This window comes from Natator depressus, chromosome 2, assembly GCF_965152275.1.
Source record: "Natator depressus isolate rNatDep1 chromosome 2, rNatDep2.hap1, whole genome shotgun sequence".
Classification (NCBI taxonomy): domain Eukaryota; kingdom Metazoa; phylum Chordata; order Testudines; family Cheloniidae; genus Natator; species Natator depressus.
The window spans coordinates 102,742,061-102,761,827 of record NC_134235.1 but is presented as its reverse complement, the minus strand read 5'-3'; the positions used below and the strand labels follow the sequence as shown (position 1 = coordinate 102,761,827).

Sequence of the window (19,767 nt, the reverse complement as noted above, 5' to 3'; positions counted from 1 at the left end):
ACATGATTTATGAACCATAACTTAGTTTATTTTATTATCATTGAATGAGAAATAGTAGCTTACCCCAAAGTTTCTAAAACTTTGTTAATTATATAGATCATTAGCTTGTTTGTCCATTAAACATCTGTTCAAGGTAGGTTTTTTTTTATGCTGGCAGCCTAAATGCTCCAACAGACCAGAGCTATGTGAAATATTCTCTTCAGATCTCAAACTCATTCATGCTGAATTTGGGTTTGGTGCTCAGCCTGAACCTGAGCCCGGGCTTTCCACTGACATCTATCCCTTTGCCCCAACAAGCTCCAAAGACACCTGTGGTAGAGGAAGCCAAGGAATTGTTGGAGAGGAAAATATAAGTGGTGAACTTGAAACTGCCAATGTTCTAGAGGTGCTAGTGGAGGTCCATCTGCAAATGGGACCCTGCCATGTTTGGACGGCCCTGTGAGATATATATTTAGATACAGTCAGGATGAGGGAAGGTGGTTGGATGAGGAATGGTCTCCACCAGCCCAGTCCAGAGAAGAGAGCTGCTATTCATTTCTGAACTTTGTGTCAGACAACAGAATAGAAAGGAGTGCAAGGAATGTGGCTTTGAAAATGACTATTAAAAATAGAGATTGAGTTTTATTTCCAGTATCTGCTGTAAAGAATTAGAAAGAGTTTAACACTGTACATTTACAATGCTTCAGAAGTTATTCAGACTTGATTCCTAGACAACATGTCATTATGGCCACAACCCAATAATCTGAATGACTCGTCAGCCGCGGGAGAACTTGCCATTCTATTCTGGAGAACACTGGGAATGAGTGAATGGTCCAATATAGAGCAGGATACCTTGATCATTATTGACCTGGGAGTTTCTGATCGCCCTGAGTTGTAATACAGTAAATTGATGCTACCCTAATCTGCAACTATCATACTTGTCTAAATTTTAATTAGAGCTGTATTTATCTAAGGGCCTATTATGATCAAAGTTGTTTGTAAGTAAGATTGAATGTGACAGCTTTGTTGTTTTATGCAAAAGGCCACTTAGTCTGCTCAGATGAAAGGAATAGGCATAGACTTTTTGAAAGATTTGAGTCGGTAATGAAGGTTGACTTAACTTAATAAAATTATACGTTTTCTCACATTTTCTAGATGTGTGAGACAAGATTGACACTTTTTAAGGAACAATGCATTTTACCACTGGCTTAAGATAAATCACTCATTTTAACCTAAGTAGAATATCAAGCGCATCTGCATATGTAATTTTTTCAGCAGACTGACTGATTAACCTTTCCTACAAAAGGGAACTATGTACATTATTTGTTCATCCTTTATTCTTTCAACACAGGAATTATTCTGCCGCAGGACTGTAGTTTTTAAAGGATGCTTGAAAGCTGATCTTCTTTAGAATGGACAAAATATAGCTATATTTCCAAGAAAATTATTAAGCTATTTGAATATTTTTTTCCCCTAGAATATTAAGAAATAATCATTTTTGAGCTTTTATTTAAAAAGCAGAGAAGTTATGAGTGGAATATATCCTGTACTAGAAGACCGTCACATGTTTGATCTTGAAAATACCCATTCTAACGACATAACATTGTTACTCTCAGTAATACAGAGTGCAGGGCCAGTGTAAGATAGTTTCCCAAGAGAAAAGCAGGCAATCTGTTTATTTACATTCCTCTGGTCTAATAATAATAATTAATAGGAAATTATTTCAAAAAATGTCAAAGAACTGTAGGTTGTAGCATATGTATCTGTTTGTGAAATCCTTTTAATAATGTTCCTGTGAAAGAGTGAAATGTTTGGGCTGTGAATTATGAATTCACTAGCTGTTTGTGTAACCCATGCCTGCTGGGTGTGGTGCTCTGTCCCCCTCTAGTGACACCTAGACCACTTAAAGATTAATGAATCTGCTACAGCCTTAGCCAAGAGCTGTGTGGCTTTTAGCTCATGCAGTAGAGACTCATATACTAAGCTTCCGATGTCCCAGGTTCAATCCCGCCCGCTGATAACTGGTTACATTCGCCGCTAATAAAAATGGCCTGCCTCAATGAATATCAAATCCGCTTTTTTAATACTATAAGTAGACAATGGTGACTCTATAGGAAAATGAAGGACCGGTAGAAAACTTTAATGAAATGTAAGCTATAGCTTAATATTGTAGTCTTTCAGTGATACTGCAAGATAAAGAACAATTTCTGTAAAGGAACAGAAGACTAGGGGAAAAATAGCACTTACTTGCTTTGGGATATACTAAAGAGCAGTTGTGGCACAGATCTAGCACATAGGTTCAGCCTCCCGCAACGGACTCATGATCCTGGAAGTCTTGGAAGATAAGACAAACGTTTACTTCTCTGCTTTCAGAGCCAAATATAAAACACACTTCTTTAACCTACATTTCCCACAATAACACATTAAATAAAAAATTCACAAAGCACCAAAAATAAATCCAGCCCTTTCTGACTGTGGAGGAAAGAGAATGAGCAATATATCTGGTATAATTTTGGAAAGTGTTGTGATGTGGTATATTGATTGGGGCAGATAAGAACAAAGCTAGTGGCTGTCAGTGTATTTACTGTGACTCTCCACTGATACCCTGTCCTCCCACACCTCTGTCTTATCACTTCCCATTTGTCTGCTTATTCACCTGCTGAGTAACTGACTGAATCCTACATTGTGAGCTCTCTGTAGCAGGGACTTTCTTTGCTGTCTGTGCAGTGCCTAGTACAGTGGAGTCCTAATTCTTGCTTGGGATCCTTGTGTACCACTGCAGTAGAAATAATTAATGGTATTATTACCGCTTGTATACTCTAGCAGTGATGAGATCTGGAATCTATCACATCAGTAGTACTTTGCTTCTAGCCCTCATTTGTTTCTGTCCCCCACCTTATTGTCTGTTCTGGAAGTTATGGCTGAATGGTTTTGAAGGATTTTGAGACTTTAATTTTTGGAAAATGGAGACTATTTTTATAAAGTGGGGCTCCTTGTGAGCACTATCATCTAGGGGAGTTGTAATGTGCATCCAGTTCTGGCTTTGGCATTGCAGATCTAGCTTTTTTGTGGTGGTATAGTTCAAGCAAGAGACTTTTGTCTCTGCAGTTTCTCCAGATTCAAAAGGAGTTGCACAGATAAAAGCTTAAAAACGGTATATTGTCTCAAGGCATTATTTTGTACCACTCCTTATGGGTCCTGGATTGGTTAACTTTTCCACTGACTCTAAAGCCAGGGGTTCTCAATCTTTCTCACATTGTAAACCCATAGTCCCTCACAAGTAGTCCCCTGCACATACACACCAGAATCCTATGTGCTGATTCCCAGAGCACTTTAAAGGAGTCACTTTACAATCTGGCACAATAGCATATGGGGACATTCCTGGGATCCAGGGAGGATCGATCACAAATGATAGAGCAAATCTACTTCACAGGAAGATCAACGTAAACACCACAGGGAGGTTGTTAATACCTCTGCCTCCCCCACATTCAGGACAACTTCTGAAGACACTCCTGGGACTCATGATCCATGATTCTGTGTCCATAAGCTTTTTTCCCAGGTATACAATGCCATCTGAGAAATCAAAAGACAGTTGGAACTTGCATGAAAGTTGACAGTTTTGCAGAATCCTATAGATGTCCCATTCATTTTCAAACGTTAGGAATATGCTAATACAGTGGAGTCACGTCTTATGCGGGGGTTAGGTTCTAAAGTTAGCGCGTAAGGCGAAAATCGCGTATAGTCAAAATTACCCTTGAACATCCCTTAAATCGCCCATAAAGTACAGTATACTGTACATGGTTTTGTGTATACAACCCTGTACAGTAATATGTATAAATGTATACAGTAATGTACAGTATATAATAAAGAGTACATATGCAAAATATAATTTTACAGTACTGTATTTTAATTACAGGGGGTAATTACAGGGGGTCATCAGGGCTTGATGTTGATCCAGGTGAATGGAGAACTTGGGTGACGGAGAGCGAGTCGTAGACGAAGTGGTTGGCTCTGGTTCAGCTCAAGAAGTTGATTGCATAGGCTCATCTGCTGCTGGTTGTTTTTCCTTGAAAAACGTGGTGATTGGCAACTGTCGCTGTTGTCTCTTGAGCTGCTCAAACATTTCTTGATACGGTCTCAAATCATCCGTCATACTACTTGTGATTTTGAGGCTTCGTTCCATACAGGGAACATATTCAGAAATTAAATCATTCAAGTGTTTTGCTGCTTGGATCACTTCAACAAATTTATGAAGATTCCAACTTGCTGGCTCTTCCTGGTCGTCGTCGTCATCTTCTGTAGGCAATTTTATCAGTTCCTCTAACTCTTCGTTAGTCAGTGTTTCTCTGTGGCTCTCAATTAATTCTTCAATTTCTTCCTCAAGGATGTCAATGAAGCCGTCACCACCCACTTGCCTGGCCACCTGAACAATGCTTTTCACTTCTTTTTCAATGGTTGGGAAACCCTTAAAATCATTCACACATTCTTTCCATAGGTTTCACCAACATGCATTGACCGTTTCAGGCTTGACTGCATCCATTGCCTGTTTAATATAAGTGATGCAATCAGCAATGTTGAAGGACTTCCAGCACTCCATCACATTAAGATTGAGATCAGCATCCATGGCGCTACGTATCCGTGAGAACGTAAGCCTCGTGTACTTGGCCTTGAAACAGCGAATCACGCCTTGGTCGCAAGGTTGGAGGAAGGAGGTGGTATTGGTGAGGAAAAAGACAACTTCAACGTCGTTATGTGCAAACTGGAGTGCCTCAGGATGGCCAGGAGCATTGTCTACGATCAGCAACACTTTAAAGTCAAGTCCTTTCTCTTCGAGGTACCGCTTGACCTCCGGAATGAAACACTTGTGGAACCAATCCAGAAATAATGCTGCCGTCACCCACGCCTTTTTATTTGATTGCCAGAACACAAGCAGGAGATTTTTGTTCTTGCCTTTTAGGGCACGGGGATTTGCAGCCCTGTAGAGCAAGACTGGCTTTATTAAATGCCCAGCCGCATTGTCACAAAACAATGCAGTCACATGGTCTTTAACTGCTTTGAAGCCGGGAGTTTTTCTTTCTGATTTCGAAGTGTAAGTGCGGTTGGGTGTTTTTTTCCAGAAGAGCCCAGTCTTGTCAGTATTAAAAACTTGTTCCGGAAGATAGCCCTTTTCTTTGATTGTTCCAGGTAGGCTTTTGCTGCTTCTTCATTTGCAGATGCAGCTTCACCAGTAGTTTGCACGTTTTTGAGGTTGAAGCGGTTGCTAAAACTGTTAAGCCAACCTTGGCTGGCTTTGAATTCCTTCTCATCAGAAGGCTGTCCCTCTTCGGTGGGAGGTTTGAACGGCGCATAGAGGCTAAGAGCCTTTTCTCACAACGTGTTGTCATCGATAGGCACACATTTACCGTTCGTGTCTTCTAGCCATAAGTTTAATGCCTTTTCAGTCTTCACTAAAGTCTTATCATGCACCTGGCTCATCACCTTAGCAGTTACTGGAGCACTTGATGCCACTTCTTGACGAATTTCTCTCTCTCGAACGTTGATGGCACGAATGCTAGATTCGTTGTGGCCATATTTATGCGCCACATTGGAGACCGACATACCATCTCTCAATAAGTCCAACACAGCCAGTTTTTCCTCCAGCATTGGAACATATTGCTGTTTCTTTGGTTGAGCACCCGATGAAGTAGTTGGCTTGTGTTTAGGGACCATGTTGTACGAAAAATACGTACAGTGTCTTTAAACACTAGAATCACACTCAGCGCAGCGAGATGCTCACACTATGAGAGACACGCGGGAACTGAGACTGACTGAGGGAACAGCAGATTCCTCTCTCCCATCTCACGCTCACTCCGGGGCATACGCTCATTGAGTGAAATGGTGGGCGGAATCGCCCGCACTATTTACAGGTCTCTTGTTGTTTTTCTTTTTTTTTGCCTAGCGCGTATTGTTGAATTTGCGTAAGTTAAATGCATGTATGATGCAACTCACTTGTATTAATTGTTACTTTTTACTGGATGACATTGTATATAGTTTTACACTCTGACTCTACCAGTGGTTACAAGACCTCTGTCAGTGATTATCCAATACATACTGTGACAGTTTTTCTTGGGGTGCAGTGTGGGCTGCTGAGCCCTCTGTCTCACCAGCCTGGGGTATCCCTCTCACTCTGTGTTGCTGTTGCCAGGCTACAAACCTGTGGCAAGTACTGCACTTACACAGACATTCACAGGCAGGGATATACCCAACTGAGTTACATGAATGCTTTGTCAGCCACTCGTGAACCAACAATAGAGAGGCTTCAGTCCGTGCCCCCCAGTTCCCCAGCCTTACACCTCAGAACTATACCGTCTTGCCCTGGTCAGAAGCCTTATCAATGCAAGTTCATTACCCAGAGAGGACACACACTTGCCTTTGTAAACTGAGCTGAGATTTCCCAAGCACTTTAACCAAAACTCACTGTTTTAGATAAAATATAAAACAGATTTACTAACTACAGAAAGACAGATTTTAAGTAGTAAGTGTAGAAATCAAATTGGTTACCCAAAGAAATAAAAATAAATTTTCAGTCTGAGTTCTACAAACTAAACAGGATTTGAATCAAGCAGTCTCTCACCTGATAGATGGTACAGTCAGGTCACAGATCTTTAAAACACAGGCTGGAACTGCCTTCCAGCCTGGGACCTCCCTCCCCAGTTCAAAGTCTTTGTCCTCCAGACATATTTCCAGGTGTTGAGTTGTGCGGGGAGTGAGGCCAAGTCATGATGTCACTTCCCCCTTTATAATTTCTTCCAGCTTTCTGGAAAGATCTTTTGCTATGGCGTGGGTCAAGCAGTCTCCATTTTCTATGTGCTCTCTCTGAGAAGTCTTCTGAGATGATCACTGGGAGAGTGGATTCCCTTCAGTGTGCCATCAGTGCATCTGGCTACTCCATTGTTGTACCTAAAAGGCTGGTTGTGGGTGTTCCCAACCTCACAATATATTTCAGTAATACACCCCTAGAAAAACTTCATAACCTCACATACAATGACAGCACATACAATCCAACAGGATATTAATGTTCAACGGATCAGTACTTTAAAAATGATACCTCAAAAGGCATACTTTGTACAAAACACATCATAATTATATGACAGTGGTGAATTTGGGGGTTCCAGGGTGCTGCTTTGAGGTACAGAGTGCCACACATATCCATAGGGTGGGCAAGCAAGGTGGTCTCGGTTGCCAACTTCCAGAGGGCACCACCATGCTGCTGGGCTGTTTTCCCTTCTGCTCTGATTGGCCGGCCTTTATTTTTATTTTTGGGGGCCCTGTTGCTGTGTGGGTGGGGCACTGAAAATATTTTCAACCCTCAGAGTAAAAACAGCTAGAGGTGGACCTGCATGCCCATTACATTTTTAGGCTACAGTTTTCAAAAGTCACTAATGACTTCAGGTTTCCAACTTGAGACACTTTAAAGAGACCTGACTTTCAGAAAGTGTTGTATACCCAGCCTCTGAAAATCAGGTTCCTTTAAGGTGTCTGAAGTTGGGAACCCAAAACTACAAGACTTGTTAAAATCTTGCTCTCAGTCTCTATGGGGTTGAGAGAGGAAACACATTAGAATTGTAATATTGGACAATTCAGGTACACAGCGGTACTGTATGTTTTCCTAAATCTAGCTCAAATTTCTGTGTCAGATTCTATCTTACTTGTCGTGATCTATGCTAGTTATTGGCCTGTCATAAAATAAATTCAGAATGCAAGAAACTGTTTTCAATAACAATCAACTACACCTGATGAAAAAGGTGTCTTCACTTTTCTGTCTAGAACATGAATTGTGTAGTGCTGATATTGGATATTTTTTACCTTAAGGCACTTCAGTGTCACGAGCTTTGGCAGTGATCCCTCAGGTCTGATCCTTTCTTTTTCCCCAGAAAGCTCAGGTTTTGTAACAGAAGAGTGTGTAGTTTTCTGTTTTATGGTGGTATCTAGCTTATTAATATTGACTTTGTCACTTATTGCCAGTTTGATTGTTGGCTCATTCTTGTGGGTTTTTTTAAATGAGTCCAATGATCATCCATCATTGGCTCACTCTTGTGGGATTTTTACTGCACTGCATATTTTCAAGGGGAGGGTTTTACACATAAGTTACCCATTCTGATTCAATTAATGTCTAACACATTGGTTCTCAGCAAGGGGTATGTGTATCACTGGGGGTACTTAGAGGTCTTCCAGGGGTACGTCAACTCATCTAGATATTTGCCTAGTTTTACAACAGGCTACATAAAAAGCCCTAGCGAAGTCAGTACAAACTAAAATTTCATACAGACAATGACTTGTTTATACTACTCTATATACTATATGCTGAAATGTAAGTACAATATTTATATTCCAATTGGTTTATTTTATAATTACTGTATATTGTAAAAATTAGAAAGTGAGTAATTTTTCAGTAATGAGCTATAACACTTTTATTTTTATTTCTGATTTTGTAAGAAAGTAGTTTTTAAGTGAGGTGAAACTTGGGGGTAAGCAAGACAAATCAGACTCCTGAAAGGGGTACAGTAGTCTGGAAAGGTTGAGAACCACTGGTCTAGCAAGCTCACCCTCTTCTAGTGGTTGAGGAGCTTTCTGTTCTGATTTGCAGCATGGGCCTTTTCACATCCTTTTAATTCCTTTAGTGTCTCACTTGATTGGTTTGGCCCAGATTATATATCTGGTTTGTTCAAGGCAACCTAGTTGGCCCCAGAATTCTATGGTATCTTTTAAAAATAGGAGAGACACAGTTCTATCCTACTCCTAGTAGTCCTTGTACACTCACTTTGGTATCTACCTTAAATTGTGCTTTGCCAGGAATGAGAGGAGGATGTCTGATTCTTTTTACTATACTAAATTTCTATCTCCAGACAGTGTGGGCAGAGAATAGTAGCTCACAGGAGGAGGAGGGAAAGAGGAAAAAGAGGATGTCTATAATGGGAGTCAAGGGAGAAAGAAATTAGCCATTTTTTAAAGTGGAGGTGGATTAATATGATTCTATTAAAACAAAATCATGTGGAAATAGAGGGGGAAAACCAGGAACAGCAAATAGTCCATTTCTTCCGCCCTTATTCAGGTTCTGAAGAACCTTGCTCCATGTATAGTCCCATTAGAAAAGGTGGGGGTATTAGTGCAGTATGATGTTGCTCCACGTGAGCAAATGTGGCAGAATCCATATAAAAATTATGCATTGGAAAGGGAAAAGGGGACTAGAATATTGAATTTAAATGAAAATAACAAAAATTGGGAAACATTTAGAATAGGAATACGCAGAAGGTGGTTTTGTTTCTTTAAGACAAAGTGTTAACAGCATTAAACAAACAAAAACAAGACTGGGGGACAGATATATAGAAAATGTCCTGTTCAAAACAGAATGGAATGTGACTTCAGCTCTTAAATTCTAATCATGAGTAGAGTCCCATAGTGCAGTCTTTAAGTATTCCAGGGAAAGTTCAGGTCCATGTGTTGTAATATAACTCTGAGTAATTGCAGCCTGTGGCTACATTTTGTTCATTACCTAGCCCATCAATTCTTGGCTTACAGAAGATGAGGTCTTTCCTTTTGGACAGAAGTACCCATTCTGTATCATGTCTAACTTATTTTAAGACTATATGCTGTCTCATGGACGTCTGCCTAGGTAGGGAAATCTCAGTTAAGGATAAAATTCACAACCCCTAAACACAGAGTCAGCACAAGGCTTATGCACCATTCAATCATATTGAAAACCTCATGTAGTGCTCAAGGTGGACTTGAGTGAAGTGTAGGCCTCATGTTTTCCCTCTTTATAGGGGTCAACTTCACCCTCAGGGCTTGATCTGGCTCCTATTGAAGTCCATGGCAAAACTACTGTTGAATTCTGTGGTGTAGGATCAGGGCTAAGGGAATATTAGACACACTTAAGCCAGAGACTGGGGTATAGGATCCTTCAAGGTAGGAGGGTCCCAGAGCTTGTGCTGAGCCCAAACGTTTACACCACAATTAAACAACCCCTTAGCCCAAGTCCCTCCCGCCTGAGTAAGCTGGCACAGGCCAGCCGTGGGCATCTAATTGCAGCGTAGACATACCCATAGACTTCAGAGGGGTTGAGATTTTTATTTTATTTGTTGTGTGTGTTGATATTTAGTAAGGATGTCTTAGAAGTGACCTAGAAGATTCAGGATTATCTGTATGCTAGGAAGATATACCTGACAGCCTCTTGTGACTGGTACATTTTGTGCCTTGAGGAGCACATTGGCTCAGTTAATGTGTTTTTTTTCAAGGATACTGCCTCAAATCATAATGTTCTGAGCAAAGAGGCTGCTAATCCATTCACTGCTCCAAGTAATCTAGGTCTGGTTCAGTGGCATGAGCCTCCTTTGTGTCTGAAATGTCATAGCTTTCAGAGCACAAAACCTCCGAGGATCTACTGATGGCGAGGAGGTTACTGGCGTTTATGCCTTGGTGACTATTGTTCAGTTCAATAGTTATGTCATTCTGAGCGTAGAAAAGAGAGACACAAAAATAATTCTCTCTCTCCAGTTCAGGATCTAGTGCTGCCATGATATCCACACTCACACGTGGCCAAATAAATCAGATCCTTTTTACAAGCATTAATATCCACCCTGTGAGCTCAGAAGCATGAGGAAAGGCATGTGACTGGTTCCCCCTGGGGTGCCACCTGGAACTGGGGTACCACTGAGCCCCCCTGACCCAGAAGCCTGGGCTCCCTTTACACTGTACTGCTGTGTCCAGCCTTCACTTTAACCAGCACACATACAGGAAGGGGGTCACCCAGATGCAGTTACATGCAGACGCTGTGATCAGCTCTGCATGGGAAGGCTCCAGGTAAAGAACTTCCCAGCTACTCAGATACACACCCTCCTCTGGAGTGTAAACCCAAAATTATACCGTCTTACGCTGCATAGGGAACTGTACAGTGTAAGCTCATGAAATTCACCCCCTCCCTCAATGTAGAGAAGAATATGCAACAGCTTTCTGCCCCAAGTTATGACTCCCCCACACACTGGTTTTAAATAAAGCAAAAACAAGTTTATTAATTACAAAGGATAGATTTTAAGTGATTATAAGGGATAGCAAACAGATCAAAGCAGATTACCTACAAATAAACAAAACACACAAATTAAGCTTAATATACTATACTAAAGAGATTGGATATGAATAGCAGATCATCACCCTAAGTGATGATACAAGCAGGCTGCAGATTCTTACGGGGCAAGTTGTACTGGCTTACAGCTTGGAAACCCCAGGTGTTCCATTCACAGGCTAAAAATCCTTTTACCCTGGTCCAGCACTTCCACCAGTTCAGTCTTTGTTCCTCAGGTGTTTCCAGGAGTCTCCTTGGGCGGGGAGCCAGTGAAAAACCTTGATGATGTCATTCCCCTGCCTTAAATAGCTTTTGCAAATGGCGGGAACCTTTTGTTTAAAAGCGTGGTTCCCACACCAGTCACTGGAAAAACATTGATATTCCAAGATGAAGTCCAGTACCAGGTGACCTGTTCACATGTCCCTGTAGTGTTACAGCAGCCGTGAGTCAGAGCTGTCTGTAGCATCCTCAGGAAAGCTCCCCGGTGAGAGAGAAGCTTCTTCTAAGGCCTATTGTTTCTCCTAATGGCCCTTCAACCTGAATGGGCCCTTCCCAGCCAGCCATCTAGACTGAGAGCCTTTTGCCTAGTGGGCATTCCACAGGTATAAACACATTTGTAATATAGATACATAGTCAATATTCTTAACTTCAGATACAAAAATGATACATAGGATAATCGTATTCAGTAAATCATAACCTTTCCAATGACACCTCACATGACTTATCTTGCATAAAATATATCAGAATTATACCATAATCATATCATCATCATATCTCTGTGACTAATATGGGTGCAGTGTCACAAGGAGTTTTACTGACATTGTTCTCCAATTCTCCAAATATACAGGGGCCATCCTTCAAAATGTTCACATTGCCTTAGAATTATGCCTTTATTAAACAGCTCAGTATTTATTGTATTCTAGGAGTTTCCTATACTTAATATAGAGACGGTTTAGGTCATAATGCAAATATTGAAGTTATTTAGTTATGTAAGGAAGGGTGACTGCTGTACAAGAGGCTCTTAGCCCCATCCTGGATTTCAAATTTTTTAATAATTCTGTCGAAAATGGAGAATTCAGGATGTTTTTTTTTCAGTATCTATTTTTCCCTTACAAAATGGATGAGACTGGATGTATGCTCTGAACCAGATGCAAATTTTTCGGTACACGTGGTTCCTTGAGATAATTACGCAAGATGAAGAAGTGTCAACTTATAAATACTTCCAGGAACTGTTAGATTTATTCCATACAGGCTTTTTCTTCCTTGTAACAAAAACTTGGCTTTTTTCCCCTATTTTCCCCTAATAGCAGGCATTATGTGGTTTAAAATAAAGATGTAGAAGCAGTATTACTAGTTAAAATAAAACATGTCTATAATTTTGGTGAAATTTCTAGTGTGCATTTGAGCCATATCTCAGCAAGTAGCAAAGTTGAAGGTTTCTTGGTTATTAAAATTAAATTAAGCTCAAGGACAAATCTGCTAAGTTTATTTTATTACATCGCTATGCTTTTATTTTGGAGGCCATTGTTATGCAAAATAATTCTAAAAGTCAACACAGTTTAGAAGAGACTAAAATGAACGAATCATGTACTTTCTCCAGAATAATTTGACTCCTTGAAAAAAAAAAACAAATACATTCCTTACATTTGTGATACACATATCATTCTGCAAACATAAAACCCATTGTACCTTATGTGTAGAGAGCAAATAAATTGTGAAATACAAGAAGCGACTTTGAGGTTGTATCCTGAACTGGTAATAATTAGCATAACTCCACTGAATTCAGTGGAGCTACGCCTGTTTACACCAGCTGAGGACCTGGCTCTTGATTTCTAAACAATACATTAGTGTTTTTGCTATTGAATGTTATGCCAGATATTTAGTTAATGGTCATGTATTGTAATATTCTATTTTATTTTCAAGGATAATGGTACTCTAGGGTAGACTTTAAGGATTATGATCAGTGATGCCATCAGGGTAAATGGGAAATGCTTGGCTAAATCCCTGCACTTTGTGCTAAGAATTTACCTTTTTAAAATAAGATATAAAATCATTGGCAGTTGAAAGTATTAGCCACAACTCCGTTTTTGTCTTGTTTCTGGATTCTTCTATAGTGATGGGTTAGCAGCCTACCCACCCAAAGACTCAGTGGTCCAAGGAAGGATAGTTTATTTACTACTTAACCCAATAAGTACTGATACGCTTTTCATGATTTACAGATGTGTAATGCCCCTAACCATTGTGCTCTTTGAGAATAATGTAAGTGTGGAAAATCATGATTGATGGAATGGTGTTGCAGCCTTGAGGGTCATTTTCCCTGGGCACTGGAATTGTGCAGGGATTTTGGTAAAATGCCATACTAAACTTTTCTTTTGCATAATCTGTTAAAAGGACATTGCCAAACTCTTTTTTAAAAATGCATGTTATTTCACTGATTGTTTATAACATCTTAAATCCTTGAAAATAAATATTCTCTCTCTGCCAGTTTATTCCCATTTGGCAATTTCCCCTCTCCTCCTTCCCACTCTCATTTTCAATGAAGCTCTTTGAGGTTTACATTCTCTTTTGTGCTCCATCTTCAGTAATGGTGTCCCCACTTACTCTAGGAGTTGTTATTTTAACTTGTATTTATTTTGACAGATGAAAAGGAAGACATTTTACAGGGGACTCTCTCGATCTGGAGTCAGACCCTAGTTCTGCAGTCAGTTTCCTCCATGACCTTGGGCAAGTCTCTGTGCCTTCCCCATATGTCAAATGAGGATTATAATGTTTCCTTTTTGTCTGCTTTGTCTCTTTAGACCCCAATCCAGCAAAGCTGTTAAGTACACTGTAACTTTAAGTATGTGAGTAGTCCTGTCGACTTCAATGGGACTACTCAAACCTTGAAAGTTAAGTATTTGCATAAGTCTTTGTTGGACCAGGGCCTTAGATTGCAAGCTCTTTGGAAGCTGTCTCTTCCTGAGGCGCTAATCTCAGCTGATTGCTCAAGGTACCTATGCAGCAGTAGCAGAGCATTACCAGGAATAGTGGCTATAAAGAAAGGTTTTGCTGTAGTTTGATTTCTAAATGCCAGGGGGAGAGATTTATCGTAAGAGCTCTTTAGTTTTGGAAAGAGATTTCTCAAAAGATTCTACACTTTTAAGGCAGGTAACATTTTGGGCCCAAACTACATAATATTCATTGGGGTTTTTTTAGCCAAAAAGACACAATATTGAAAAAAGTTAGGGGGTTAAGGAGTTTCTAATATTGTTTTTCAAGTAAGCGTCAAACCACAGACAGAATAAGTGATGGGTAATGTCTATACAAAATGAAGGCACTCAATAGGTACTTAACAGACAATGGAAAAGTGCGAGGGTGTTTTCCATTCTAGCAGCTATGAAAATAAAATAAATATGCTTTAAAACAGCATTTTCATTACTTCAACAGATTAGTAAGAAAAAGAGGAAAACAATCAGAAAGTTCTTTTATTTCCATCCCAATTCTGTGCACTATTCACAACAATTAATATAATGGACCAGCTCCTCCAGTTTAAGGCTCTGTGTGCCGCATGGCATCTGCACCGCAGACCACATAGTTTATATTCCACTAAGGGGATCTAACACAACAGCACTTCACTGAACAGCCCAGCACCTATAGCAGTGCACTAAAGAGCGCTATCAAAAAGTCTCTTAAATAATTAGCACCCTATAGAGCTAAGGCAAGTCATGATCCCCAGCCTAAAATGTTTTCCATGTCATCTTTGAAAATACAAGTTTCCAGAGGATATTTAAAGAGGTGTTTTGGAGAGGAACAGGAAGACTGTTCCAGAAGGCAGGAGCTCTGTGGGAGAGCAGGCTTTCCCACCACCACAAAGCCTAATAAGGGACAGAGATGAATCCCTGGCAGAGGGAATTTAGCGGAATAGAGAGAGATGGCTCCAGAGACAGGAAGCGGGGGTGGGGGCAAGTTTTATGGATGCTTTCAAAAACAAAGGCAGTTTGACGTGGATCATGAAATGATTTGGTGCCCAGAGGAGGTGTTTCAGGGTAAGAGTGGGGTAGCCATATATGTCTGAGGAAGAGGGCAGAAGGATTCTGCCCCAGGTAGATTCTGGACAACCAGGACTTTGGGGTAACTCTAGAGAATGTAGTTAAAGTAGTCAGTCAAGATGAGACTAAATGAAAGTACAGAAGAGGATTCCAGCGGAAGTGTGGGGGACCAGCATACAAAACTAATGCTGCAGCCATGATAACAGGTGGGTTTGCCCAGACAAATATTGGAGGAGAATTCAGTTGTGAATAAAGCTAAGACTGCATGCACTGCAGCCAAATGGGATTTCTGAGTCAAGTGAGGAGATAAAGGACATGGTGCTTATGTGAGGATTTTGTTCTTGTCCTTCAGAAGCACTTCTGTCTTTGAGACATGTAGCTGAGTGTAACTTCAAGGAAATTAACTGTCTGACAAGAGGATCATTACTGCAGAAAATATAAAACATAAAGAAAAAATAATATGATTGCTTTTCTGTCCCTTGAAAACCTAAACAATGAACTTCACATTACTAAGAATACAGCGTTCTGTTGCAGGGCTGGCCTTTTCTTGACAAGCTAAAGGACAGCATATTAACCATTAAAATGCAATACTCATTACAGTACAGTTAAACAGGATACTTGAGGGTATTAATTTTTCAGTCTGAAGAAGATGAGAATATCTGTGGCACTTGATTACAGCAGAAGTTCTTGTGAAAATTTAAGACATGGTATTAAATGTAAGCTTTTTCCTTACTCTAAACTCTCTCTTATGGAACTATGTTACCTCTGGATCTCTATTCTGCATGTTAGTGTCCACATTTAAGACTAAGATGAACCTAATTTACATCCCATCCTCTCCTTGGACTGTTACCTTGTTGTGGTAAGACTCCACTAGTAATAGCAACAGCGGAAGCCTGAGCATAGTCAGAGTGCAGGTGTTGCTACCATTGGTGGAGCTGCATTGGTTGAAAATTACAGGTCTTAATTTAGCCAGAGACCACATCCCTGGTTAAATATCACATCCAAATATGGAGAAGAGAAAACTATTGCCATGCCTCTCTGTGTGAAGGGTTTTTATCTCATTCTTGCATATCACCTTTCCTGCTAAGACTTGTAAGTGTTTCAGCTTTAGTTTTCTTTACTTTTGGTGACTTTTAGTTTGCCTCTCTCCTTGGGAACTGCTGTTGCTTTGTCTTCCCTCCATTCATATTCTGTTTTTCTTTCTTTTTTTTTTTTGCTGCATGGAGACTCTCTGCTGTACAAGTGTAAGTATTTTTTTAGCTTTGCTTTTTCTGGCCTACTTGTTTATGTTTTTGTGCTCCATTTGCTTCTGTACTGCCTTCCTAGTCTCCTGGGAGATTGTAGTGTCATCCATCTTCAGTTACTGAATGAAATACGGAGCAATTTAGAGGTGAGATTAGGTTTTACAAGAAGGTTGAGCTAACATAACGTCTGATGAATTTAAAACAGCCCTGGACTTGAAGACTAAATGAAGCAGAGTGCTGATGAAAGAGGTACAAACAAAAATGTTACTGCTCAAGAAAACTCTGTTCATTCAGTTTTGTATTGAAGCCAAGTCCATCTTAATGAAATGAAAATTGAAATTTTCCTGTCATAGAAATTTGAGATTGAAGAGACCATTAGGTCATTGTGTTTGGGCTGGTTTGTTTTTCTTTGTCACATTGAATAGTACCTAGTTTATGAATGCTGGTCTCACAATTAACTTTCTACACCATCACTTTCTCTGCTTTTTTACAAGTGGAAAATTCTTACGTAGGTTTTTGTGGGGTTTCTAAACAAATTTTTGAAAAGTAAAATGGGAATGAAGGGAGAGAAGGCAAATCACTGGGCTTCTGTGGGTGGAACAAGATCAAATTTGAAAACTTTTGGAGGGGTGGGGGGAATGTGGAAAGTGCCATATCCTGATCATTTTGGGAGTTATATCAGTTGTTCTAATCTACATGACTGTTTTGTAAAGATAAAACATTCTGCTGCTTACCACACATTGTTTACTAAAACCTAGAAAAGTGCCCTGAGTGTTTGTTTATATGTGGTTCTAGTTGTTTTTTCCCCATGCCCCAGCATTTCTCCATGTTTAGTTATATAATTGGAGAAGAAATATAGGGGGATAGCCCCAAGAGATTCCAGAAGGGCAAGAATTAGAGTCAGAAGGCAAGGGATCTGGTAAAGTGACTCAGTTACTTAAGAAAATGGCATGGGACTTGGGAGTTCAGAGGCAGATTGGACCAGGGCAGCTTCATGGGAATATCTGACCCTCCCGTTAAAGAGTCCTTAATCAGTGAGCATGGTTCAGTTTGTTGGGTCCCTGCTACTGAAGAGGGCTGACCCACTTATATGGGTGCACCTCCACAGGGGAAATAACTGGTGTGAGTAGACACAGAGACCTCAACATGCTATCTAGATTCTGAGCTCCTGTCCCTGGCAAAGCAAGGGTTTGTGGACTTGGGAGTAAGTGTAGCAAAGCTCTCTCTGTGTGGCTTCTACGTGAGTCTCCTCATAGACAGAGCAGCCCTTAGCCCTTTGTCTATTCCATTCAGCCACCTGCACCATGCTTGGAAGAGTGGGGGAGGGTGGAGGGAGCATGGGCCAGAAAAAGCTCAGTGCGTTGACCCATTCAGGTAAAATCTGGGGGGAAATGTCACTCACTGCAACCCCAAAATGTGTCTGTAAAAGCCAGGATTGTAACAGGAGGCAGAAGAACTGAGTCGCTCCTCTGTTTGTATGGCCGAAGGCGGAGAATTGTTGAGTGAAGGTAGAAGGGGCCTGGCCATAGGGAAGTCTGAATAGCCTCTGGTTACTGTAGGAAATTGGATGCAAGCCCACCATCTCAGACTGGAAGAGAGGTCACGATCCGGAAGTTCACATGTCCTCTGTAGTAATGAAACATCCTGGGCTGCCAGAGGATATTGCACACTGGCTGAGATTAAGTCTTCTAATAGCGTCTAAAAAGAGCACACTGGCATGTTTAAAACAACACTTTGACCCATTTTGCTGCGCCTGTGATCCAGAAAGGTCACTTGGTAAGAAGCCCATCTTGTTACTTGTACAAAATCTAAATGGTTTAGACAACTTAAGAGTTTTCAAATAAAATTGTATGTATAGCCACTCCTCATGCAGCCCTGGCAAGTGGATAGCATTTATACCCTTCCACCTCCAGCCCTGGCAAACACTGCAGTTGGTGGGTCCTGCTTAGCTGGCAAAGAACTTTTAGTGGTGATTCATGTCCACAGATTGACACATGATCACCAGCCTGAGCCTGATCAGGGGTCATAGTCTCCCCTTCCACTGACATCTCAGTGAAGATGACATCCAGTGCGTGTCTGGGAGCATCAGTGCAAGAAGTTCAGTGCTTGTCCTATACTGCTTTGTAGCGGTGCCCCAATTTGGCATTCTAGTGCAGGGGTCTCAAACTCAAATGACTATGAGAGCCACATGAGGAGTAGTGGATTGGCCCGAGGGCTGCATCACTGACACTCCCTCCCCCTCGCTGCCCCGCCCCCACCCCCATTCCACCCCTTCCATGAGGCCCCGCTCCTGCCCCGCCTCTTCCCACCCCTTCCTTACCCCCATTCCAACCCCTTCCCCGAAGTCCACACCCCAACTGTGCTCCCGGGGGCAGGAGGGGTGCGGGGTGAGGCAGGGGGCTCAGGGTAGGGAGCTTGGGTGCAGCAGGGAGTTGGGGTGCAGGCAGGGGGCTCAGGGCAAAGAGCTTGGGTGCAGCAGGGAGTTGAGGTGCAGGCAGGGGGCTCAGGGCAGGGAGCTTGGGTGCAGCAGGGAGTTGGGGTGCAGGCAGGGAGCTCAGGGCAGGGAGTTGGTGCAGGAGGGCTGCGAGGTGCAGGCAGGGGGCTTAGGGCAGGGAGTTGGGCGGCGGGGTGAAGGAGGGGTTTGGGCTCTGGCCCGGCACCGCTTACCTAGAGCAGCTCCAGGGTGGCAGTGGTGCGCACTGGGGCCAGGGCAGGCTCCCTGCCTGCCCCTGCCCCGGCCCCGGCCCCGCTCCGCTCTGGGAAGCAGCCAAACCACGTCCCTGTGGCCCAGGGGAGGGAGGGGGGTGGGGGAGGGCACAGGGCTCTGTGCGCTGCTTTTGCCACTCCTCCAGGTACCTCCCCTGAAGCTCCGATTGGCCGTGGTTCCCTGTTCCTGGCCAATGGGAGCTGCGGGGGGCGGCGCCTGGAAGCCAGGGCAATGCACGGAGCCCTCTGCCCCTCCCCCCCAGGCCGTGGGGATGTTGTGCCGGCCGCTTCAGGGAGCGGCACGGGGCTCGCAGGGCCATGGGGGGGCAATCCCACGGGCCAGCCGGCCCGTGGGATCTAGTTTGCCCACCCCTGGCCTGGAGGTAGGCTGGTGGGTGGGGATGGGGGTGGGGGGTGGGGCCCGCAGGAAATAGCCCCGCGCGCCGCATGTTTGAGACCCCTGTTCTAGTGCCTATGCAGCTCTTGTAGATCCCAACTGTTATTCCGAGAACACCTGTTCAAACTGAAATACTGTCTGTCGTTCCCCGTGAATGCAAATGTCAGTTGATGAGATGTTGGATAATCCCCCATCACCCTATTTTTTGTCACTGTTTCTGATCTTCAGAGCATGAACTCATCAGTTTGGTGGATCTGATTTCCAATTACATCACCACAAAGAACAGCAATCGGACTAAAATACACACAGATACAT

The 19,767-nt window shown here is 42.1% G+C and overlaps 1 protein-coding gene across 5 annotated transcripts in view; it reads left to right on the top strand.

The window, feature by feature from the left end:
* Positions 1-19,767, top strand: part of CARMIL1 (capping protein regulator and myosin 1 linker 1) — a 244,285-nt gene that overhangs the window by 185,414 nt on the left and 39,104 nt on the right. For 3 of the 5 annotated variants that reach the window (XR_012638120.1, XM_074944763.1, XM_074944761.1), the window contains exon 30: positions 16,332-16,349. The exons of the other annotated variants lie outside the window; for them this stretch is intronic. Coding sequence is in view for 2 of the 3 variants with exons in the window: in XM_074944763.1 (XP_074800864.1) it covers positions 16,332-16,349 (18 nt within the window). In the remaining variant the exon portion in view is untranslated. The remainder of the gene's footprint in view (positions 1-16,331; positions 16,350-19,767) is intronic. 5 annotated transcript variants of the gene reach the window in all.